The 26,461-nt window shown below is 41.6% G+C and overlaps 1 protein-coding gene and 1 long non-coding RNA gene across 6 annotated transcripts in view; one reads left to right on the top strand and one right to left on the bottom strand.

The window, feature by feature from the left end:
- LOC140465092 (uncharacterized) overlaps positions 1-26,461 on the top strand; it is a 959,861-nt gene that overhangs the window by 290,313 nt on the left and 643,087 nt on the right. The gene's annotated exons all lie outside the window — the stretch shown is intronic.
- The window catches only part of LOC140465091 (dyslexia-associated protein KIAA0319-like), a 111,729-nt gene that overhangs the window by 48,619 nt on the left and 36,649 nt on the right, over positions 1-26,461 (bottom strand). For all 5 annotated transcript variants that reach the window (XM_072560964.1, XM_072560963.1, XM_072560959.1 and 2 more), the window contains exons 5-7: positions 16,211-16,309; positions 9,532-9,629; positions 2,273-2,360 (exon numbers count right to left, since the gene is read on the bottom strand). In XM_072560964.1, the coding sequence (XP_072417065.1) occupies positions 2,273-2,360; positions 9,532-9,629; positions 16,211-16,309 (285 nt within the window). The remainder of the gene's footprint in view (positions 1-2,272; positions 2,361-9,531; positions 9,630-16,210; positions 16,310-26,461) is intronic.

The raw sequence follows: 26,461 nt of genomic DNA, 5'->3' as shown, positions 1-26,461 counted from the left end.
AAATTAAGAAACACGGTAGGACAATTTTATGTCAGCACAATTAGTGGTTTTAGTGAGGTGCTATTTGCTCCAGTGTATACTGATATGTTCTGTCTAGCTCCACATAAGAACATAAGCAAAAGCAGCAGATCTAGGCCATTTGGCCCCTAGAACCTATATAGGGATTAGGCTCTCTCCATTGTATACTTTGGGGAGAGTCTGGTCTAGCCAATTCCACAAAGCTGTTCACCATGTCTAATAAAGTGCCAGCTGTCATTCAGCTGGTAACACTCTTGGACTTAGAAGTTGTAGGTTCAAGGTTCTTGATAACTGAGTCTTGGCTGACACTCATTAAGTGTCATTAACACTTCAGAAAAAATCTCCGGGACACAAGTACCAACTAAACCCACCGCCCCATGGTTGAACACTTTAACTTCCCCTCCCACTCACCCAAGGCCATGCAGATCCTGGGCCTCCTCCAACTTTTGACCTGTCCTACCTGTCCATCTTCCTTCCCACCTATCTGCTCCACCCTCCTCTCTGACCTATCACCTTCACTCCCATCTTCATCTACCTATGGCACTCTCAGCTATCTTGCCCCAACCCCATTTATCTCTTAGCTGTCAGTCCACAAGCCTCATTCCCGATGAAGAGTTTACATCCAAAACGTCGATTCTCCTGCTCCTCGGATGCTGCCTGACCTGCTGTACTTTTCCAGCACCACACTTTTGGTCTCACAGTGGCTCAGTGGTTAGCACTGCTGCCTCACAGCACCAGAGACCCAAGGTTCAATTCCCGCATCGGGCAACTGTCTGTGTGGAGTTTGCACATTCTCCCAGTGTCTGCGTGGGTTTCCTCCCACAGTCCAAAAACATGCAGGTGAGGTGAATTGTCTGTGCTAAATTGCATGCAGTGTTAGGTGAAGGGGTAAATGTAGGGGAATGGGTCTGGGTGGGTTGCTCTTCGGCGGGTCACTGTGGACTTGTTGGGCCAAAGGGCCTGTTTCCACACTGTAAGTAATCTAATCTAATCTAAACAAAAATATCTGCAGTCCTCACTTTCCTAGATCTCTCTAATGACTAGGTCAATATTTGTCTCTCAATTATAACTAAAACAGATATTGGTTGTGGGACCTGCTATGTGTATGCTGACTGCCAAGTTTCCTATACTGGTCATAATCATCGTAAAGACCAAAACTAATATCTGAACTTCCAGTGACTAACTGAAAAGACCACAGCGAAAACTTACAAGCTCTTAAGACTGCATTGAAAAATGCCGAAAGAAAATTCTGAACACTAGTTTAATTCTAGTTTAAAACAATTGAAAATCTCCCTCCATGATTGTATTTTACTCTATCACTTAGGTGGACAATTCATTTTCCAGATGTCTGCTTCTAATGGCTCATTTCTTTTTTTCCATTTCCATCATAATTACTTCTAATCACCAAATTGATTTTCACAGTCAGGACTACCTTGGAGATTCCTCCCTCTAGCAAAAGATCAGCAGACTTTTTAATCTTGTTCAAATCCTCAAAAATTTGGTCTCTTCAGGCTGACAGCAAAGCTCCACCTGCACTTTGCATGGTGAACAACAGAACCAGCCTATCTCCATCCATCTCTCTCTCTCTCTCTCTCTCTCCACCCAGAGAATCTTGCAGACTGACCTGTCTCAGCCATTTTCTGTCATATACTTGAAAATCCTGCAAACTGATAGAAAAGTGACTTGCTATGAAGCTTTCCCGCCTCAAAGCCCAGCTCCACAGAATCACATGACCTTGAATGTAGGCAGAAATGCTGATTAGCTATCCTTGAGACCCCCAACTTCCTTCTATCTTGAAATAAATGGACAGTTTAAACCATAAATGATTACAACACTACCTGTTTTACTTGCAATCGCAAAACTGTTGAGGCAAGCCAAATTAGCATTTCAACTATAAACCACTGGCATTCGTAAGCTAATGTACTGCAAAATTTCATTAAAAATTTTAATGGGTGCATTGTTCACATGGGGAAAAAGCAATCTTATAATAATGCACAGTTTCAATGCAAACATAAGCATGAGATGGTGCTGGTTCATTTAATTATTTAAACATTTTCAAAACTTCTACGTGAAAGGAGAATATAAAGGCTGTTTCCACTCTCCTCCCCATTCTCCTGATACAGACTGAAAGGTGAAGGATGAATCCTGTCAGCTTGATCGAATCAAGGGTGACTACTTCAAACTGAAGAGGAAATGCACCTGACAAAAGTAGTTGCTCATTTGATGCTGACCAAACAATTTTGTCAGTTATTACCAGGTTTCACAGTGACGTTGATAAAGCTTTCTCCATAAGCACCTTCTCCAGACACACAGACTCTGAAAACGTATAGGCCATCTGACAACTGAAAAAAATAACATTACAAAGAGTAAGATTAAACTTACAGCGTATGAAATAGCTGGTCAGTCCAATAGGTGTGTGCTGGTATTGACACACTTTGTATACTTCCTTGCACCTCAGTCTATCTCAGCCCGTCATCGCATTCCTCAATTCTTTTCTCACTCATGTACTAAGCTAGTTTCCCCTTAGGTCCACCAATGCTAGCAGTTGCCACTCTTAAGAAACAATTTAATACCTTAAAATGCTGAGCACACGGTTTGCCTCTGTAATTAGTCCCCCTTTCCATTTTGTGGCCATCTATAATCCATCTGAAAACATTCATATCATATGGATACAGGCTTTTCTAGTGATTTCAATAAACAATCTTTATGCATAGATTATTATTCCTATATTGAAGAATCAGTAAAGTGCAACAATATAAGCAGAAGTACTGCACTGAGTAAAAGGTCATTAAAATCTAAGAAGCATGATAATTGCATGCGTTTAATTACTATGAGACACAGTGCTTTCAGGAACAGAGGGTTAGACGCTCAATTTTCACCTCTTTTGAAATCCAGCCCAGCCTGATTGGATATTAAATTTCTTTTCTCCACTTGTGATCAAGCTTTAACATAGAGTGAATTTGGGCAGTGAGTCTTGATACTGCTCACATCTGTTGCTCACAGGATGAGGTCTTCCCCACTGGTAAGGGAAAGTTGATGCACAATCCAAGTAATATAACTACAGAATTATTACCGAGCAAGAGGCTGCCATTTAGCCTATAATCTCGGTGCCAGTTCTATGAAGGGGCAATTTACTGCCCTATTGCCACTCCTTTTTCCTGAAGCCCTGTCAATTTTCCTTTTCAGATAATGACGTGATTCTCTTTAGAAAGCCATGAATGAAGCAGTCTCTACCAAATATTTAGGCAACACATTCCAGATCTGAGCCACTCGGTGAGTAAAAAGCTGTTCCTCACCTTGGCAAACGAAGCAACAGCAATCACAAACAATCCGTATTCTCTGGCTGTTGATCATTCCAACAAAGGAAATGTTTTTTTCTCTGTCTCTGTCCAGATCCCTGATAACTCGACCGTTGCTTTCAAATCTACTGTCAACCTTCGCTTAACAAAGAAGAACTGCCTCAGCTTCTCCAATCTATTATATAACTAAAGTTGCTCATCCCTGTTCTTGTGAATTTTTTCTGCACTCTGTAGAAGTGTCTTCACATCTTCCCTATAGTGTGGTGCTCAGACTAGACTCCATGCTCTACCTACAATACTAGTGTTTTATACAAGTTTAGTTTAACCATGTGGCTCTTCTATTCCACACATTTACGCATGAATCTTAGATTCCTGTAGGTGTTTTTAAAAGTGTTCTCGTAATGCCAGCCTCCTTCAATGACTTCTGCACACATGCTGCCTAGTCCCTCTGTTCCAGCACCCCTTTAGAACTGTAACATTTTGTTTATATAGTCTCGCCTCATTCTCCCTACTAAATCAATCATTTCACGGTTCTCTGTATTAAATACCATCTTTCACTTGTCTATCCATTCATCAATTTGTCTATATCTTTTTTCAGTTTAAAATTATCTTTCTCACAGTTAACTGTCATTCCGATATTCATGTCATCTGCAAATTTTGAAACTGTGTCCTGTACACCCAAGTCTAGGACATCAATATATAATCAAGATGAGCAGGGGTGCTAAGATCGAGAAACCTGGCTAGAAACCTGCCTTCAGTCTGAAAAGTAACAGTTCCTATAGTCATACATTAAGAGTCCTACAGCACGAAGACAGGCATTTAGGCCCAAACTGGTCCATGCCGACCAAAATGTCCATCCACGCTAACCCCACTTCCCTGCACTTGGCCCATATCCTTCTAAATCTTTCATTTCCATGCATTTGTCCAAATGCCTTTTAATATTGTTAATGTACCTGCCTCAACCACTTCCCCTGGCAGCTCATCCAATATACTTATCACCCTCTGTATAAAAAAGTTGCCCTCAGGTTCCCTTTTATTCTTTCCCCTCTAACCTTAAACTGATGACCTCTAGTCCTCGATTCCCCAACCCTGGAAAAATGACTGAGTGCATTCACCCTATCTATGCCTCTCACACCTCTATAAGGTCCTCCTCAGTCTCCTATGCTCTGAAGAAAAATAGTTCTAGCTTGTCCAACCTCTCCCTATAACTCAGACCATTGAATCCAGGAAACATCCTTGTAAATTTCTTCTGCACTCTTTCCAGTTTAATACCATCCTTCCTATAACAAGGTGACCAAAACAATACTCCAAGTGGAGCCTCATCAACATCCTGTATTACTGCAACATAACTTCCCAACTTCTATACACAATGCCCTGACTGATGAAGGGCAGTGTGCCAAAAGCCTTCTTCACTGCCCTGTCTACCTGTGACTCCACTTCCAGAGAACTGTGAACCTGAACTCCAAGATCCCTCTATTCCGCAACACTCCTTAAGGCGCTACCATGCACCATGAAAATCCTACTTTGTTTTGACTTTCCAAAGTGCAAGACCTCACACTTATCTATATTAAACTCCCTTTGCCATTTCTGGGTCCACATCCCCAGCTGATCAAGGTCCTGCTGCAATTTCTGATAACCTTCCTCACTGTCCACGGTACTGTTTATATGAGTGTCATTTGCAACCTTACTAATCATGCCTTGCACATTCTCATCCAAATCACCATTCACCTATCTGGCTTTCTCTTGAATTGTTGGAAGAAAAGTTGTGTTAATGCATCATGGAGAGATGATTTCACAGTTGTCAATCTTTGTTATGAATCCAAAATGATCTTAGCATGATATTGTAATGGTAGTGAAAATAAACTTTTATTATTCAAATTTCATCATTTTACTTTAGTACCTTTTTAAAAGGACAGTCTTAAAATGATTGCTGTGATCATCTGACTAGGTTGAGCCAAGTTCATGATATCATCAATAAATATAGGCAAAATGCAACATCATTACAAATTCAGATCTGTACATTCCAGTTGATTCACACCTTTTTAAAAGTTACAGATGGAAGGCTGTCTCTGCAGTAGTCAGCTTGGAAAAATTAATGAGTAGACTTTGCTCCTCATTAAACCTTAATCACCAGCTGCTTCAGAGCAGCAAAGGAGAGACAAGAAAATGGCTTTGTAAAAACTGGAAGAGCCTCTCTCTGCTAGTCACTTTTGTCTCAAACTCAAGCTCAGAAATTAGCCAATGAAAAGCAACTTGGAACAAAAATAACAATTCACTGATCATTCCAGGACATCCGGAGCTTCACAATTACAGAGGAAACCACAGAGCAGCTGAACACAGTGTGTAAGCAGGCCATTTGGCCTAACGAATCCACACCGACTCTCCGAACAGCATCCCACCCAGACCCACCCATTCCTGTAACGTTGCATTTCCCATGACTAATCCACCTAATCTGGACACTATGGCAACTCAACATGGCTAATCCATGTAATCTACACAGTTTTGAACTGTGGGAGGAAACCCAAACACCTAGAAGAAACCCACATAGACATGGGAAAATGGAGTGTGTGTGGATTTTGTACAGTCACCCAAGGCTGGAATTCAACCCATCCCTGGCACTGTGAGGCAGCAGTGCTAACCACTAAGCCACCATGCCAACTATATAATTGGACTTGAGTATTCTCCTGCTCACACCAAAGAGCTTCTGAAAAATACCAAAGCTGTGACTGCCTTTGCTTCTCTGTCTGGATCAAGTATCCCTCTCATCACTCTTTCTTTTTAAGCCCAACCTGCATCTGTATATATGACTACTGGTGTATTTTATAATTTTTTTGGATAATAAAACAGGATAATTTTTCATTCAAGAAAACAATGCATTTAGCTCTCCTTCATTTTTCATATCGTTAATTAAGTTTAATTGAAGTATGATATCTATATATGATAAAAGAAAGAACAACAATGTATTTGTTGTAATAGACAAAGGAATAAAATACAAGAGTGAGCAGTTGGGACCCTTGCCTCACCTAGTCATAATGGTTAATACTTCTGAACTATGAAAATCAAAAACATTGTAAGATGAAAACTTTGCTCAACAAAAGCCACTACATTCTAATTGGCCTTAACTTCTACTTTGTGGACTTTCAAACATATATTTCCATTAGCCGAATAACTAATCATGCATTCCAAGTGATTTTTTTGTAGGTCCACTCCATACTTCTTGTTCTAAATACTCATTTTGGAAACTGTATTGGTCTTAGTAAACACAATTGATTTGAGAATCAAATTATGTTCAATAAATGACAAGGCAGAGATTATGAATAACTTTTTAAACAGTCAAATACATTGCCTGATTGCCAACGATAACATCCTTTTCTACTATACTATTTCTGGAGAATTTAGAGATGAAAAACAAAATAAAAGTGAATTAGATATGACTACTAATGGTTTTACTTGCTTATCAAATGAGGAGAAGTGTCCACCTCCTCTACATGTTTCAACTCATGACTAACAACAGTTGCTTTTCCCACCATGGGTGCTATTACTGGTCTAGCTAAGGTATGATGACCACTTTACAGAAGTACACCACATGACATACTCTCAAATAAACTGAAGAAACTAGTAAGAAAACAAAAAATGTTCAGGGCATCTTTAATGGAAAAATCTTCTGGAGAATGTCAGACCTCCACCTGCAAGTTCCTCTCCAAGCCATTCACTGTCCTGACTTTGAAATATATCGTCATTACTTCAGTGTTGCTGGGTCACAATCCTGGAATTCTCTCCCTAAGGGCATTGTGCGCCTACCTACATACAGTACATGGACGACAGCGGTTCAAGAAGGCAGCTCACCAAGAGCTTCCCAAAGGTCAACTTGGGACAGGCAATAAATGTTGGCACAGTCGGTGACTCCCACATCCTACAAGTGAATTTAAATAAAACATTGGCAGAGAGGTCAATGCTACTGATACCATCTGGAGCCAGAAGCCAGCCCTGGTCTAGTCTTATGCACATCTGCAGATGCATAAGCACTGAAGTCCAAAGAACCTTTAACACACTCAGTTCTGCATGATGTCCCACTCTCCTACTCCATGGTTGTGTCCTCAGCATCCTACTTTCCTGCTTTCCACTTACTACCACACTTGTCACCCATCCAAATCATTCACCACCAGAACCCCTATGTGCCTTTCTCCTGTTCACGCCCATGTTCCTGGATATTGTGAAGTGTTCTTTGTTGTAGGTACCTGGATGTGACTTTGGCTGGCAGTAACATTACAGGCACCGCAACTGTATGGGCTGTGAGTGAGTCGTCTGTGGTTGGAGTGGCAATGAATGCAGCTTTCTGAGAACCACTTACAGAGCTCCCAACTAGCCAGTACTAATGGATAAACAGAGAAACCTCGATTATCTGAAGGAGATCTCGAGGTCCCGACAGGAACATTATATCAAAGACGTGTTTCTAACACTGATCGCGTCTTTTGTTTAGAATGGTTAAACAGGCACCATCTCCAAATGACTAACCTCCCGTCCTCCCTCTCTCCCTACACTTTCCCTGAAGTTCTATAGAGGGGTGTACCCTAAACCCCTCTTCCCCACATAATCTCTCCAAAATTGTCCTGTACAGGGGAAGAGTTGTGTGTGTGTGTGTGTGTGTGTGTGTGTGTGTGTGTGTGTGTGTGTGTGTGTGTGTGTGTGTCTCTCTCTCACAAAGGCAGCAGCAGCAGTATTGATTTATAGCCCAGCTGCCCCAAAGAGGAGGCAGGGGTGCATTTGGGGGTCGTCTCTGCAGGGGAGGCGGGGGGGAATAGCAGCAATGGATGGGGTTGGGGGGGGTCAGGCGCAGTGTTGGTGTCAGCAGGGGCAGCATTGGATGGGGTTTGGGGCGGGCAGGGGCGGTGTTGAATGGGGTCGGGGGTCAGGACGTGGTGTTGGTGTCAGCAGGGGCGAGGGGCAATTTTGGACGGGACGGGCAGGGCGCGGTGTTGGAGGGTGGGGGTAGTGCTGTACGGGGTTTGAGGGCAGGGGCACGGTGTTGGATGGGGGCTGGGGGTGGGCAGGGGTGCGGTGTTGGATGGGGGCTGGGGGTGGGCAGGGGGGCGGTGTTGGATGGTGGGGCGGGGGGAGAACTGGGGTTCGCGTGCTGTGCTGCTGCCTCGTCTCCTGAACGGGGAACAGATTTTTAAAACTCTGAACACGAAAGGAAAGGCATTTAATCGATTAACCGAATAATCGATTATCCAAATGAAATAGTGCCCATCCATCTCATTCATATAATCCTGTATTAGGAGCTACTCAACTGAATGTTAGCATGTCTGCTAACAATCCATGCAGACTTCGTGTAACATCTCCTTCAGCAGTTACTTCCTTTCCTTAAACAGAAACAATTTCTAATCAAAAGGCATAAAAGGAAGATGGCAATAAAGACCACCAAGGACACTAACTTCCATAATTGACATTGAAGCATAATATGGCAATCATATTTCCTCAATTACCAAAGGGCTATTTATGAAAATAAAAGTTTTATTCCTAAATATGTAACCTAACGTACAGATTTAGGTTGGAAAGAGGAGAGTCTGACACCATGAGTAGCTAACCCATGCTCACTGGCTCAAAAGGATTCAGACATGTGAGTGACAAAGGGCAGACTGCCTGCCTCAAATCCAGGCTATATCAACAAGTGCTCAGAGTCAGAGGGATTTTGTCTTTGCCAGGGACCTGTCTGCTGCAAGTGGAAGATGGACAAGAAGGGATCGAGAGAAGACTTAGAGAAGAATTTCCAAGCACTTCAGCTAGAAAGCAGGGTGTTGCCTTCACAAAGAGATTGAGAGACCCTGTGCCAACTGTTTGATATCATCGAACCATCCTCAACAGCCACAACTTGTGTCTTATTAATGTACCATACCTAAACTGCTGTTGTTTAACAAATTTTATAATCTGAAAATTCTTTACACATGGTTGACTGCCTACTTTAGATACCTGTGGTCCCAAAGCCCCAAAATCTAAAGAACATTTGAAGGCCTGAATTGCATTCTTAAGACTGGATCACATGCGTTGGAAAAGGGGAGCTGAATCCATTATAATGTGGACTTTAGAAATTGCAGTAAACTTGAAACCAAGCAACTTTTCTGGAAGGTTCCAGCTGAAACACAAAGATGATTTTCACTTTTATAGTTGACAGTCATTTCATATTTTACTTTTTGAGTTGATTTTCTCCCCTTACCTGAGATAGCTTCAGTGTCGGAGAATCCTTGCCTTCCATTACACCCTCAAAGTCCACAGGATGGCTCACTAGATTCCACTGATAACTGTAAGGTGATTCTGAAGGCAGAAATGAAAAGTATCAACAACGAAACAAATATTAGCACGCTCAAAAATCAAAATCCTTTGTGCCTACCTCAAGGCAGATTTCCCACCAGATTGCTTCCTTGACATACAATCATTAGTGGCATGTGAAAGGACTTAATCTGTTTTAGTGATGTTGGTTAAAGGGTACATGTTGATGGGATGCTTTAAATTCCTTCTGGATATTATCACATCTCAGTTTGTGACATCTTATTGTGCACAATTTGGATGCCACTTTTCCTAAATTAGAGACTACCCTTGTACTTGATTGGTTGTGAAGTTAGGATGTCCTAAGATTAGATAGATAGATAGATTACTTACAATGTGGAAACAGGCCCTTCGGCCCAACAAGTCCACACTGACCCTCGAAAAGCAACCCACCCAGATCCATACCCCTACATTTACCCCTTCACCTAACACTACGTGCAATTTAGCATGGCCAATTCACCTGACCTGCACATCTTTGGACTGTGGGAGGAAACCAGAGCACCTGGAGGAAACCCACGCTGGCACAGGGAGAATGTACAAACTCCAAACAGACAGTCGCCCAAAGTGGGAATTGAACCCGGGTCCCTGGTGCTGTGGGGCAGCAGTGCTAATCATTGTGCCACCATGCCGACCAGGTTGTGGTCGAAAAGTATGGCGCTGGAAAAGTACAGCAGGTCAGGCAAAATCAAGGAGCAGGAGCAGGAGGAGCAGGAGAATCAATGTTTCTGACATAAGCCCCTCATCAGGAATTCCTTATGTCCAAAGTATCAACTCTCCTGCTCCTCGGATGCTGCCTCACCTGCTGTGCTTTTCCAGCACCACACTTTTTGACTCTGATCTCCAGCATCTGCAGTCCTCACATTCTCCTGTGCTAAGGATGGTGCCTGAGGCTATATAAAGATAAGGCTTTTTATCATATTGGAAGGTAAAGTCTTGGAGACAAGGAGGAGCTGCTCATGTAGGAGTTTGAGAAAGCTTCGTACTGTCAAGCCATTTTCACGTAACAGAGACAAAAGAATGACCATTATGCTGGAGGGAGATTCCTGAAGGGGAGAGGGGGTGTTAAATGTTGAGCAAAGGGAAACCAGTTCACCCTGAGGGAAAAATCAATTATTAACAAAAATTATTTTTGGAAACGATCATACAGGAACTCAATTTTGAAGTTTAAATGTCTAGTGGGACCAGAATGTATCATCTCAAAATTTTGCTGATCTTTCCTTCCGGGCAATTAATCTTAAGGCTTTTGACTCGAGGACAACTGCCCCACTTCAGACAAGCAAACCTGACGACGAGCCATTTGTTTAGAGGGGAAGAGAGGATAACAGATATAACTACAAGGACAATTAGCCCAGGTACGAGCAACTTTTGGTTTGCTAAACTAATCATCATAACTTAATTAGAAAGTAATGAGAAATACAAACTTAGAAACATAGGAACAATAGTGGCTTATTTAGCTCCTCCAGTCTCGGTGGCATTCAGTGAGATCCTGATTAATCTAACTCCATAAACTCACTCTTTTACTCACATCTCTAATTATGTTTTTAAAATAAATACCTGATCTGGTATCAACTGCCATTTGTGGAACAGAGTTCCTAAATTTCATCACTCTTTGAATGTAAAAATATTTCTTAATTTCACTACTCAGATCCATGGCTAACAGCTCTTGTCCACTAGGGCAGCAGTCATCAAACAAGTATACATTGAGGCGGTATAATTTAGTCCTTTATCGCAATCTTGTTGATAAACATCAGCTTTATGCAAAATAGAATCTTAGCAGTGGTTTTCCATTCCTCCCTTCCAAACACAACACTGAAATCAATTATATCATGAGCCATATTTCATAAATATTCATGCATCTGTGGGCTGTTATCTAATTCTGGCTCATTACTCACTATTATTATGGTTTGTCCCTTTATTAGCTTGAGGTTATAGTATAGCAAACAAAAAGTCTCCTGAATGCACAGACATTCTTTTTGCGAAGTTGTTGCCAATAGTTAATCTGTTGATCCCAACCTACCTCTGGGATTTAACAGGCCAGTGACGGCCCCATAAATTAGCTGGGAAGTTGGGGGCAACCAGTCTCCACCAGTCACAGTAGTCCTGGCTGAATTTTACATCAGTCAGACAATTAACTGCCTGTAGTAATGGTTTCCCCACCTCTATAAAGTACACCCCATCCACCATCACTGGACTCCCAGAGTTATCAGTCACTCATTGCATCAGGAATGGTGACACCACAGGTAAGTCTGAGACTGTAGTCATTGAGGAATCCTAGAATGCAGCTAAGTGAGACAGTACTCTACAAGGACTTTCAAGCAATGCCTGGTGAAGCAGTGGTGAATGTCCCATCCCACATCCCACAATACTCCCAAGATCTCCTATGAAAGTTAAAATTCCCTCTTAAAGCCACTCTGTCTTTATCACACATTTGTCCAATCTCAGGATTCATACACTCTACTGTTAACAGGGGTTCTATTTGATCTTAAATCCTTTTCTTTTTTATTCATAAATGTAAAGTTTTCACTAAACGCTTCTCTCTAATATATCCTCTCCTACTCTTAAAATAATTTGAGTTTTAATCACAAAGGATCCCTTTAATCAGTTTCATGATCTTTCCTGGATTTGGAACACATGAACAAGGAACAGGAGTAGGCCACTCAGCCCTTCAACCCTGCTCTACCATTCAATACAATCCGGGCTGACCTGATTTTAACCTTAACTCCACACTCCAGTATACCCCCAAATTTTTTTATCCCCTTGGTAATCAATAAACCATCTACCAATGCTTTAAAAATATTTAAAGATCCTGCAAGCACTGTTTTTTGAGGAAGGGAATTCCAAAGTCTCATAATTTTCTGACATCATTCCTTTTCTTCATCTTTTCTTAAATGGGCAAACTCTTATTTTTAAACAATGACTTATCATTATAGATTCTGCAATAAAAAGAACATCTTTTCCACATCCACCCGGTCAAGTCCCCTGAGAGTCTTACATGCTTTAATAAAGTCATCTCTGACTCTCAGAATTCCACAGGATACAGATCTAGCCTGACTTGCCTTTTCTCATAAGGCAATCCGCTCATTCCAGGTATTAAAGTAGGAAAGCTCTGAACTGCTTCCAATGCATTAATATCCTTCCATAAATATGGTGGCCAGTGGTGTACACAATACTCCAGATGCGGTCTCACAACTGAAGCATAATCTCCCTAACCTTGCATTCAGTTCCTCTCACAATGCAACATAACATTCTACTAGCTTTCCAGATTATTTTCTGTATCTGCATACTAACCTGCTGCAATTCGTGCACTAAGACACAAAACCTTTCTTCAACTTAGAGCCCTGCAACCTATATTACTTCCATTCCCATCCCTTATCCTTTAGCAATCCAACTCAGTAATGGCTACATGTGAGCTAAATTCTGTAATTCAGTTCATTTGCTCCTTATATGCTATGTCTTTGACAAAGAACACTTCTTTGGACCTAACCTGTCCTGCTCTAATCTAACGGTTTTCAAATAATTTTTAAATTCTTTCTCCTGACTTAATTCTTTAAACTTTTAATTTTGCCTTTACGTGTAGTGCTTAAAGTACAAATTCTAACTATTATGCTACATCCTTCCTTCTATATTTCACAATGATTATATACACTCCCTCCTTCACTTGTACCTTATTGCCTGTCCCTGCCCAATTCCCCCACCACAACATCCCTATCCCTGACATTTACTAGTGATGTCTTTTATGCTGATCTAAATGTAATTATTTTCTCCCTCCTCCTCAAATATATCATCAAGCTTTGACAGTCAGACTGGCTGTGGTTTTGGCTTCTGGTATATTAGTAAAAACTAATATCACATCTAACTCATTTTTTGTTTGTTTCATTCAATTTGCTGAAAGATTTCTGGGATAGCATTTAAAAAGGTCCAATGTGCATAATAACAGAAAGTGATCTGAATCATCAGAGTCCAGATCCCTTTCACTGTGAAAAATGAACTAACCTCACTACCTTCAGTATTGGAATTAAAAAACTCTTCAGGGAGCACATAGCAATTAACATGCACTAACGACAGATGTCAGAATCTTTTCAGATCATCACCTGAAAACTGCAAAGTTTACACGTAACCTCAATAATGTGTGACTTCGTTACAACAATATTTTCATATTAGATAAACATGCATGTTTTCAATGCCATAATGCTCCATGAAGGAGATATTTATATTCCAAAATCATCCATTAATATTTCTGAAATGCGTGTGCGCACTACAGGTTAGGAGATAAGACTGTCAGAGTTCAATGCAATAACTCTTATAATAGTTTTAAAAAAATGATTATTAACTTTAGTGGAAATCTAGTTTTATGCCTTTCAAATTAAAGCAATGCAAACTCTGACATTATACATTTTCTTGCTTTCCACATTGTCCAAACAATGCCTGGAGCCAGAGGATATTGGTGCTGACGGGCTGTTTTCTTAAGGCTGGTGATAGGCTTAAAACCAGTGGAGGGGATGTTTGACTCCTGCTGAACCTAACCTAGGAATGCTGTCACTTAGTGATCGGAGAATCAATGTTTGCCTAAAATAATGTAAAGCGTTCTACGAAATCTGTTAATTAGTGAGTCAATAATATTCTGTAGACTGGTTAACAGCTACATTAGACGACATGGGATCCGCACACAGAAACAGCCCAGTCCACTCAAGTCTCCTCCTATCTTTCCTCATCCAAATTTATCATTGTAATCCTCTTTTCCTTTCTTCTTCATATGCTTGCCCAGTTGCCATGAAATACATTCACAGTATTCACTTCAATTATCCCCGCAACAGTGAGTTCTACACACCCACCATTCTTTGGTTGAAGATATTCTTTTGAATTCCCAACTGAATTTTTTAGTGACTACCTTAAGTCGATGATCTCTCGTTCCAGTGTTCCTCAAAAAAGATACATTCTCTCCATATCCACTCTATCAAAGCTCTTCTTAATTTTAAAGACCACACCAACCAACATTCCCGCCCCTCCACTTCCCCTTGAAAGATGGTACCACCTACAATGCAGCATTGCCTCACTACTACATCAGGAGCATCAGCAGAGATTTCATGCTCAAATCTCTGGAGTATGATTTGAACCTTCAAATTTAGGGATGCGAACGCGACCACTGTGTCACAGCCAATAAAGAGGTGTAACAAGGTCAGTGACTGGCAAGCAACCAAATCAATTTGAAGGAAAGATGGTGATAAAGTGGTAATTTCACTGACCTAGTAAGCCAGAGGTCCAAGTGTCTAGGGATACGGGTTGAATTCCCAGCATGGCAGTGGTGGAATTTAAATTCAATTCATGAAAATCAGGAATGACAAGCTCCTGTCAGTCATAGGTACCCAGACAACTATTACTGATTGTTGTAAAACCCATCTATTTCACTCATGTCCTTCCAGGAAGGAAATCCTTACCTGGTCCACCCTCCATGTGACTCCAGACCCACAGCAATGTAGTTGACTCTAAACGGTCCTTTGAAAAGGCTGAGCAAACCACTCAGTTCAAGGGTACTAAAGGATGGGCCACAAACACAACCCGTGAAAATAATTTCCAAAAACCATGTCACTTTGTGACCAGCTCGAGAGGAGATATGCAGGTTGCCTGGATGCACATCTCTAAAACTTGGTAATCAATTGGAGAGCGAGGTAAGGCACCCAAACTTCTGAACAGAAAGGAAACATAGGCTTTTAACAGTCCCCTCACACAGCTTTTTACTTCATACAATGGTTTTCTTGTTTGCTGGTTCAGCAAACTTCTGCATTTGTACACAGCACCATTCAGACTTCAAGGATCTGGAATTTATGACTCTCAAAGCCTTTCAACCATTCCATTTTCAGTGCAGAAACTGCAAGTTGCAATTTTGCTTTCTGTACTGCTATTTGCAGCATCTAAATTCCAAGCTTAAATATTAATTAGGAATGAAAAAATTAATAGTTTTGTTGCATGTATATGTGTTTTTTTTTATGACAAGAAATCATAATTTTGAATAGTTGCACCCAAAGTGATCTGGCTTTAAGGTAGTTAAAGCACCTAAGCAGAAAGATGAACTGACTATACACCTGTGATAATGCAGGACTCTGCGGGCTTAAGTAGAATTCTAGAATGCCACTTAGCACAGTTCTGAGGGAGTGCTTTATAGGAGAGGGTGACATCTTTTAGATAAAACCTTAAACAGTGGGAAAAAATGGTAAATGCCCTCCCAGGAAGAATTAAAATATTACCATGTTATTTGCAAAGAAGAGCAGAAGAAGCCTGCCACTAACCAGCTCCCAGCAGAACAACGTGCCTCTAATATTGTGCATAGATCTGTACATATGAGGAACATGTCACTGCACCTACAGGCAATCAGAAACAACTACACCATCATCTTCCTCAACAATAGTTTGTCATGTATCTGCTGCTCTGCCACACTGGGCACGTAATTTTCTTTCATTTATGATGCACACAGATTAAAACAGATACAGACCCTACGTGAGCCATGGATTTAGATGGAGTATCATCATCTGTTTGTGTATGTAATTAATGATTATGTTTCAATGTAGCCTCACCTGCTGATGGTGCAGGAACCACAAAAGTATTCAGCTCCACAGAATTTTTGGGTTGTGTGATCACTATGTTACTTCCCGCAGATACAACCAGCTCCTTGACTGTGGGAAAAGAGAGAAATAAAGAATACTGGCATATTCAAAAAAAAAATAACCAATAGAAGGGTTAATCAACAACACTTCATATATTTAACACAGTCCTGCTCTCTCAAAACAACAGTTGTGAATCAGTGAATAATAAATTCTGTTGTGTAGAGGGTAATTCATTAAAAAAAGGCATATTATGCTGATCAGTGAAACTTTGGTTAATTTGTTTCGCATGAATAAATTGATACAATTCATAACTTCAGGAATTCGCACAGTCTTCCTTGGCCAGGTATAAATGCAATATACTCCTGTTCTGTGCTGAACTTCGTTGTGCTAATGCACATCTAATTTTTACAAATTAATTGTTTTGTCACTACAATACTAATATTGGCCAAATATATTTGGAAAACAAATACAGACAGCTATTAACAATACAAGGATCAGTAAGCTCTCTGCAAACACGAACACATTAGTTGGTTCTACAGCAGTCTGAGAATGAACATCATGTTTCAGGAAGCCTGAAAGTTCTGTATTCTTCATAACTCTTCTCAGTCAATAAAAAAAGTCTTAGGACATGGTTGAGAACACCCTCAAGGGACACAGATTTTCATAATGACATTATGCATCTGAAATTCAGGTGCAGAGGTCAGCACTGCAAGTTCACAGTCTGCATTGTCATCTGCCAACTGATTTAATCACATGGTCTGGTTGGAGCACTCTGAAATCTACACCCAAGCAAAAGCATCGCTGTTCTAACACTTGCCCCATGATTTTCTGGCATCATAGAATGTGCTACATGTCCAGGACAGAAATCACTTCTGAATCATTTGGGTAAAAGTAACTACAAATGTAGGGTGTTTTCTTACAGAAAGAAATTATGCAGACTTTTACGCAAAGTATGGCAATAATCACGTGTGATTTAAATCTACATATAAAGTGGACGAATCAGCTTATCAAAGTTAGCCTGAAAATGCATTCATAGATTGTTTTCAACACAGTTGCTTGAAGCAGCGTTTTCTGCAGTCAGCCAGAGGACAAGTTAGTCTAGATCTGGTAATTCACAAAGGAACAAGATGAATTAATAACCTCATTACAAAGGAGTCTCTAAGTAGGAGTGATCATAACATAATGGAATTTCACATTCAGTTTGAAAGAGAGAAAAGGAGAACTGTAATTAGTATTTTACAATTTAATAGAGGCAATCACAAGTGTTTGAAGACAGCGCTAACCCAAGTGAACTGGGAAGTGAGATTAAGGGGGAGGCAAGTAGAGATACTGTGGCAGACATTTAAGAAGATATTTCAAAACACCGAGCAAAGATACATTTCAGTGAGAAAGAAAGACTCCAGGAGACGAATGTATCATCTGTGGCTAATGAAGAAAGTTCAGTATAGTATTAAACTGAAAGAAATAGGTGAATAATTCTTCAAAGATTAGTGGCAGGTTGGAAGCTTGGACAGAATTTAAAAAGCAGCAAAGAATGAAAAATGAAAGAGAAATTAAAGTACCAGAGAAAACTAACTATAAAGTTAAAAAGAATGAAGTAAAAGTGTCTACAAGCATTAAAAAAAAGATAGAGTAACAAAAAAAAACACAGGTTCTTTAGAAAGAGAGTCTGTGGAATTAATAGTCTGTGGAATCACTGATTTCCAGAACAGAAAACCATTTATTAATTAGGGCCTCTGGATACTGGTGCATTACCTGGCTGTTTCTCTTGCACTGCCTGATTGCCAATCTCTCCCTATCTCCCTGCTTGCCCCAAATTTGTTGTGTGACTAGCTGTCCAAATATGCTATCCACATAGTTCTCTGTGATGCAGTTGCATCTCACTGCAGCTTAAGCTATGAAACCTAGAGCTCAAGCTTATACAGTTGGTAAGACATCCTACACTTGGGTTCATCTGGATCTGAGAAGTGTCCACAACTCCCCATTTAGCACAGGATGGAATTTTCACTTGGCTGAACTATCCTGCCACACCTTAACCTTAAACTTTTAAATTAGTTTTACTTTAGCTGACTTTAACCCTGTTCTAATACTATTAACTGGAGATTAGTCAAAAGTGAAACTTCTTCACCCTCATCACAAATAAGCTCCCTCACTTGTGCCTACAAATTCTTGCTTTCTTTATGATATTCAAAACTACTGGAGTTGAAATACCATCTCCAACAGCAGCTATCTAACAAACAATTACAGTAATTCATGACTTTCGTGTGATTTCAGTCCTAGACATTATCTCAAACTCAGTTGAGCAACCTAGGAGTGTGCTCCTTCACAGGTCCAACTCCTTTTAGCCCAGAAGGTCAATAGTCTGTGGAATTCTCTTCCCCAGGGAACAGTGGAGGCAGGATCATTGAATATTGTAAACACTGAATTAGAAGGTTTTTGACTGACAAGAATCAAAAGGTCTGGTAAATAAAGAGGAAAACAGGGTTGAGGCCACAGTCAGATCAGAATCCTGAAGTTGCCCCAAGGACATCTTCCTTCCTGGGACTGTCAATGAGGCGGCCCAGCACTCCAGCAGCCCAGCATGGATAGTCTGCTTCAGTGGCAGCTTCCAGCCCGGTATTCCAGCAGCCCAGTGTGGATAGCTTGTTTCAGTGGCAGTTGCCAGCCTAGTATTCCAGCAGCCCGAAGTAGTGGACTTGCAGCGATACTGTCATTTACCCGAACCCAGGAGTCATGAATTGAAGTAAGATGGACTTTCTCTTAACGTTTTATAAAATTTTCTTATCTGTGCCTTCTGTTATTAATATAGATGCTGTGGTATGGTAACGTAAACAGTGTATTTTGTTTTTGTTAAAATGACAAGTGACAATAAGTAACTATTCTATTCTGTCAACTTTAATGACCAAATAGCAGAGAAAGCTCAAGGAATAAAAAAAATCCAGAAATTGTGGAGAAATTCAGCAGTTCAGGCAGTACCTGTGAGGAGAAAACAGAGTTAATGTTCCAGGTCTAGTGACCCTTTTCAGAATAAGCAGTAGGAGGACCTCCACCTTGGACAGTAGTCCCCCATTTCTCATGGCACACTCTATGGGCAGCAAATCTCTGTACCTCTCATCCACAGCAGCTGGCATCAGACACAGACCAGCCTCACCAATTCATCATGGCACATGTGAGTCATTTAGAATAAATAATCCACTTCAATGCTACATTTTGAAATGCACCAACACAATTTTTTATTGCAATGCTGCTGACAGGCTGTTTTCTGCACAAGGATAGGGACATATTTCATTCATTGGAGCAGACTGTATCTCACCACTCATCGTTTGTTTTCTTAGTGCTTACTTATTTTGTACCGACTTGAATACTTTTGGCACCTCTGCCTCACCTTGCCTTGTTGTGCTTTGCTACTTCATTCAGAACTCACAGCACTTCTGTCTTGCCTTGTCTTTTAGTGCAGACACAAAGCCAGCAATGATCAGCCAAGGAGGTGGACAAGTTGTTGTGCAGCACTGTGCAATGTCAAGGTCACACCTGCAACATGTGTGGCAGCTTATCCAGCAGACACACGGCATGGTCTTCAAATGAATGGCCAGGTCTCAAGGTGGACAGTTATCAGGCAGAGGGTACTGGCACAGTACGTGAAGGGCATTGTCTGACATCAGCCAATTGGCTTAGATATGGTAAGTTGGATACTTGGACCTATCAGGATGGGGGACAATAGAGCATGGGAGGGCAAAGGGTTCTGAAATAAGGTGGAGCGGTTCATCATCACCATCCTAGCTTCAGAGGGAGGACAGTGCATAACGATTTTTGGCAAGCTTGGGTTTGCTGGTAAAGTGGGGGATGAATAGTCAAATAAAGGAGTTGTGTAGGAAAATTGGAACCTGGTGGGGTTGATAGGGAGACCAAGGCAGAAAGGAACACAGATACTTGGGGGATCAACAAGATTGAGAGGCTGCTATCCAATTTGTGAAGCACTACCCGAGCTGCCTTTCCATCCTCATCAAATCATAAGTATGGTATCAAAATGAAGGATGGGACTCGGCAAGATGGCGGTGATTCTGTAGAGCTGCTGTGGACAGATCTGCCTAACAGCCAAGGCATACTGGTGCTTTTTGCCATTCCTGGCCAACTTATGTGGTGGGAATATTAGTTTAAAACCTTACAGAACACATATTTGTTAATATTTGGGAGTGGGAAGGATGCCAAAGGGAAAAGGAGCAAGCAAACAGCAGCAGGGAGGACACTCCCCTGCAGCACCTACCACACCAGCGACTGCAGCAGCAGCAGCCTCTCCTGAACCCCCCGGGGAACTGACAGACTCACAGGAATTGGCTGCGGCAATAAGTTGCAGCTGCGATTGAGGAAATCCGTGGGGAGATTCATGCCCAGGTGCAGCCTATTGCATTTATGCTGCAGAAGCATGACCAGGAGATCCAGGGCCTCAGGGAGAGGCTGGAGGAAGTGGCGGGTCAAACTAAGGCCTCGGAAGCTGCAATGGAGTCCTCATCCAGTTGGATCCAGGTGCTGGAGTGAGAGGTGTGGGCCTTGCGAAACCAAATCGACGACCTCGAAAATCGAGGTCGGAGGATAAATCTCCAAATTGTTAGGCTCCCTGAAGGTGAGGAAGGTGAGCAGCCAGTTAGCTTTTTTGAAAACTGGCTGCTGAAATTTTTGGGCCTTCACATCGAGTCCAGCAGCCTTCAGATTGAAAGGGCGTATTGGTTTACAGTGCACAGGTCAGGGCCGGTGCAGCTTCCCCTCCCGGTTCTAGTGCACTTCCACTCATATAAGGACAAGCAAAAAGTCATAGAAGCTTCCAGATCCCTGGGAAAAGATCCGCAGGCGCTGCTGTACAAGGGGTCAAAAATCATGTTTTTTCCAGGATTTTTCAGCAACTGTAATCCGAAAGAGGTAGCCCTTTGATAGTTAAAAAGAGGCGGAGGAACCTGGGCATCCAGTACTCCATGGGATACACCGCAGTACTTCGTTTCAGCTTCGAGGACTCCGTTTATACATTTGACTTGGCGGATAAGGCTAAAAACTTTGTGGACACTTTAAAATAGACGGATTGGCCTGAAGAATATGGTTAATGTTTGTTCTCTTTTCTATTTTTCCCTGTGTTTTCCCTTCCTTTTTTTTTATTCCTTTCTTTCTCCCTAATAATTTCCTTTTTGGAAAGGGGTGGGGGGGGGGAAAGACTTTGGAATAAGTTGTTCCTATTTTTTTTAAATAACTGGATTTTCGAATGGGAAATTTTGTGGATGTTCTTTGTTGTCTCTCTCCCTTTTATTTTGTTTGTTCTGTTTCTCTTTTAGTCACAAGTAGGGATGCGTGGAATGCTCATCCTGATTTTGTATTTTTTTCTGTCGCTTTAAGGATCATCTCCTTTTTTTTCTGGCCTAAGGCTGGGGCACAATCCAGTTTTGAAGGAGCTGTGAAGTAGGGGATGGGTAGAGTGAGTGCCCCCTATGGGCAAGGAGAAGAGTCTTCCATTCAAGGTTCTATAGTTGGTTTTCTTTGTAATTGTTTGGTAGTAATAGTTGTTTATAGTTATGATAGAGTAGTTTTTGTATATATAGTTTTTCGATTCTGAGTCTTTATTTACTTATGCTCGGCACTTTGTAAGCAGGGTTCTCCCTCCAAGGGGTCGAAGGGTGTCTGAAAGGGGATATGGTTAAGTGTCTTATTAAATGGTGCACCTGGAACATTAAGGGAAGTCATTCACCTATTGAAAAGAAAAAAGTGCTTTCTAGCCTTAAGAGGGAAAGGGTTGATATTGCTTTGTTGCAGGAAACCCATCTTGATGATGGGGAACACCTGAAATTACAACAAGGGGGTTATGACCGGGTATTCTTTTCATCTTTTACTACTAAAAGTGGGGGAGCAGCGGTACTTATCCAGAAAAATCTTCCGTTCACATTATTAGAGCAGGTGAAAGATGAGCAGGGATGGTTTGTGATACTTAAAGCCCTGACACATGGGGAGGAATATGGCACTTTAAATGTCTACTGTCCTCCGGCGCATCCCCTCAAATTTTTGATTAGTGCTTTCACTAAGTTGAGTGCTTTTAGAACACGGCACATTATTATGGGGGGGATTTTAATTGTCTTTTGGATCCGACAGTGGACAGGATGCCTTGTGGGCCCCCAACCATTTCTTCGCAGGCCAAGCAGGTGGTTGACTTATGCGAGGAGTTGGGGCTGTGTGGATATTTGGAGATGTCGTTACCCTACCGGCAGGGACTTCACCTTTTTTTCAAACCCACATAAATGTCACACGAGGATTGACCTCTTTCTGGCTCCCTCGGCCCTTCTGGATTCGATTATGGATTGTAAAATTGGGAATATAGCTATCTCCGATCACGCGGCAGTATATTTGGAGGTTAAGGCCAAGAGTGAAGGGCTAGGCTTGCAGCACTGACATTTGGACCCTTTTCTCCTTAAACCTTTTGAAGGAGTTTCAGGAATTCTTGACTATCAACTCAGGCACGGCTAGTAGTCTGTCCATGCTATGGGAGACTGCTAAGGCCTTTGCTAGGGGATTAGTTATTTCCTATTCAGCTAGCCAGAAATGACAGAAGGAGGAACAGCAGCATTTACCTGAGATGCAGCTGAAAGCCGCAGACACAGCACATTTTGCGCAGCCTTTGGTGACTAACCTACAGTGGATCACAGCCCTTCGGGCTGCCTTGAATTCAATACTAACACAAAACTCAAAGAACGAACTTGCTTTTGCTAGACAGAGGCTGTTGGAATATGGGGATAGGATTAGAGTGGTGCTGGAAAAGCACAGCAGTTCAGGCAGCATCAGAGGAGCAGGAAAATCAACGTTTCGGGCAAAAGCCCTTCATCGGGTGGGTGGAGGTTTTATATCGCCACCCTCTGGCTGCGGTCATCACCAATGGGGTGAAGTCTGGGAATTTTACGATTGGTAGGGGTAGTCAGTAAGGCTGCCCCCTCTCAATGTTGTTGTTTTAATTGGTGATAGAGCCGCTGGCAGAGGCTATTCGTCAGAAGTGCTCCAGAAGTGGGATCGAGGGCACACAAGATTACATTGTACGCGGATGATGTCCTTCTGTTTTTATCGAACCCGATCACCTCTGTACCCCATTTGATACAATGTATCAATTCATTTGGGGCTATTTCAGGATATAAGATTAACTTTGCAAAATCGGAGGCCATGCCTTTGGGGAACCTTAAGGATGTGTCAGAAGTTGAAAGTGGCTCTAAGTTCCCTTTTAAGTGGTCACAGGCAGGGTTCTGGTACCTAGGCATTTTTATTACCCCCAAGTTTGATCTGTTATTTCGGACTAACTTTGCTCACTTGCTCAACAATATTAGGCGAGATCTCCAGAGATGGAGGCTCTTCCAATTTCATGGCTAGGCCGAATATTTCTCATTAAGATGAATGTTCTTCCTTGTTTGCTTAATCCTATGCATATGCTCCCTATAATGTTTCCCAGGTCAATGCTGCGGAAGCGTATGGGGTGGTTTGGTTCCTTTGTCAGGCATCGTGGGCGGCCCCTCATCAAACTTAGTAAATTGTAGTTGCCTCAAGGAGGGGGAGGAGTTCATTTCCCAGACACCAGAAGGTATCAATTGAGCTCCCTGCTGTCCTTTGTCTGTGATTGGGTAGGTAACGATCCAAACTCAATATGGCTGGATATCGAGGCCTCCCAAGCAAAGTGCCCTCTTATTAACCTATTGTTCATAGATAAGAGGAGGACAGTTATGGGCCACTGCCAGAACCCCATTGTCATTAGTACAGTCAAGGCATGGAGGGCGATGCGTCAGAGTGAGGGTTGTTTATCCAAGACTTCGCCACTTACACCTATAGTTGGCATGTCAGGGTTCCGACCAGGGATGATGGACTCAGGGTTCAAACTATGGGCAGCGAGAGGAGTTTCTAGTTTGGGAGACTTGTTTGAGGGGGAGGTTATGATGTCTTTTGAGCAACTGAGCCGCAAATACGGGTTGCCCAGCAGAGATCTTTTCCATTTTTTTTTCAGGTTAGGGATTTCATCCAGAAGAAGACTATGTTTCTCACTAAGCCCTATAGGCCTGATACAGAGAGGCTGTTGCTACGCTCCACAAGCACCCTTATGGTTAGTGGCCTCTATCGCCTGCTGGGTGGCAGGGCCTGACAGGATATTAACTGGTTATGTGAGGGCTGGGAGCAAGAGCTGGGAGTGGAGATCTCTTCTGAAACATGGGAGAGCATAAGGGAGAATACTCGAAAGATCTCAATCTGTAACAGGACATGCGCTACGCAGTTAAAAGTTCTGCACAGGGCTCATCTGACACCAGACCGTCTGGCGAAATTTAAAAAAGGGGCATCTTCAATGTGCCCCAAATGTAAAATAAGTGTAGGTAGTCTTACGCATTGCTTCTGGACATGCCACAGGCTCAGTGTTTATTGGAGCCATGTGGTGGGAGAGATAGAAGGGTATTGAGGACTGAAGTCAAAGTAGACCTGATATCTCACCTTAGGTCTACCAAATTTACCATCTTTAGATAGGCATGGAAAGAAACTATTTAAGATTCTAGCATACTGTGCACGGAAGAATATTCTGATGAACTGGGTGTCTGAGAACCTGCCGGGCTTGCTGGGATGGCAGAAATTAATTATGGAGCACATTTCCTTGGAGTTTTTTACAAACATGGTGCACCACACAACAGATCATTTTTATAAGACATGGCAACCCTACTTGAGTTATTTCTACCCTACTAGGGCATTTGTTTAGCGAGGATGATTAGATTTGTCAAGACCAGGGCCCTGGAGGGGGTCTCCCGAGTTAATATGTGTATGTATACAATGCTCCCGTTCCTTTGTTTGGGAGCCTTGCACCGAGGATAGCTGTTCTGTATTTTGTGGGTTTTTTTGCTTTTCTTTCTTTTTTTGTTGGTGTTTCTTTGCAGAGTGTTAGGGTTTGCTTTGTATTATAGAGTAGGTTAGTAGTTCGTAGTTAGTAGTTGTATTGTAATTTGTTTTTTTTCTTTTTATTATACTGATATTTGTGATTGTTTTTTTTCAATAATTTTATATGATTGTAAAGTTAAAAAAAATTGCTAATAAATGTATTTACAAAAAAAATAAATGAAGGATGGTCATCATCACACCTACAGTGAGCAAAGTGTTTTCTTTTCCTCTGGAGGAGCAGGCACTGCCTGTGTGTGATGTGAAGCTCTTCAAGGGGAAACAGCATTAAAGAGATGCTCACACAATACAAATTAAAGACTTGTGTTATCACTGTAAAGGATCAGGCCAGACCTCCTCAAAACATTTCAAGAAAGTAGCCCAGACCCTAACATTTCTCACTGTTTTAAGCAGGTGTAATGTTGACATTCCAGCAGTGATGCAGCTCACCCCCCAATCACTTAGTTTTAATCAAAACAGATTTTATTTGCAAGGTTATCAAATGAAACACAAACAAGAGAACTGAATATAGAATAACGTAACTATTTAAAATCCCAATCAACTCTATTGCAACTTAATGATGTTATTCCAAATGCCTGTAATAGTCCCCATAAACACCTCTTGACAAATAAGGTAAAATCAAACACAGGGTGTTACAGGAGAGATGCCAGAGAGATACAGCATGGGACACCTTCTTCTATGGAGCTATTTCTTTGACTAACAGCCTCAAAAAACTGATCAGCAGCTCTAAACAGCTAGACTGCTAAAACCACAGCAAACCAGAGAAAATCTGAGCTGAGAGAACTGGCCACTCCCCTTTTATTGTACAAGTGGGTTTTGTTTACTTGAAAGCCTTCTGCCTGAGGCAGAATCTGTTAGCTATAATCAAACTGGCCCAAAAACCCATCTAAACCAGACACATCGGAATTTCTGCATTTACGACCCTTCTGTGAAAAAAACCAAGGATAGAATAACCTTGTTAAAGGAGCAGCATCGTCACATCTCCCCCTTTAAAAAGATGAAGCATCAATATCCAAAGATAGTTTCATTTAAAACCCCTTAATCTTACACTGTTAGAACACAGCAACACCCATATACATTATATTGACTATAAACATGCACTACTACATTCTGTTTCAGTCTGTTTATTCCTGCCACTGAACACCCCAGTTTCTCATTCAAATCTCGACAATGCATCAGCAATCAGATTTTCTTGTCCTGCCACAGGCTCAATTTTCAAACTGAATGGCCTAAACAATCTGGAAGTTTTGTCCTTAAATTTCTCCACAAGCTTCAATGGGT

This window comes from Chiloscyllium punctatum, chromosome 41, assembly GCF_047496795.1.
Source record: "Chiloscyllium punctatum isolate Juve2018m chromosome 41, sChiPun1.3, whole genome shotgun sequence".
In the NCBI taxonomy this organism is placed as follows: domain Eukaryota; kingdom Metazoa; phylum Chordata; class Chondrichthyes; order Orectolobiformes; family Hemiscylliidae; genus Chiloscyllium; species Chiloscyllium punctatum.
This window is presented reverse-complemented; position numbering and strand designations above follow the sequence as displayed.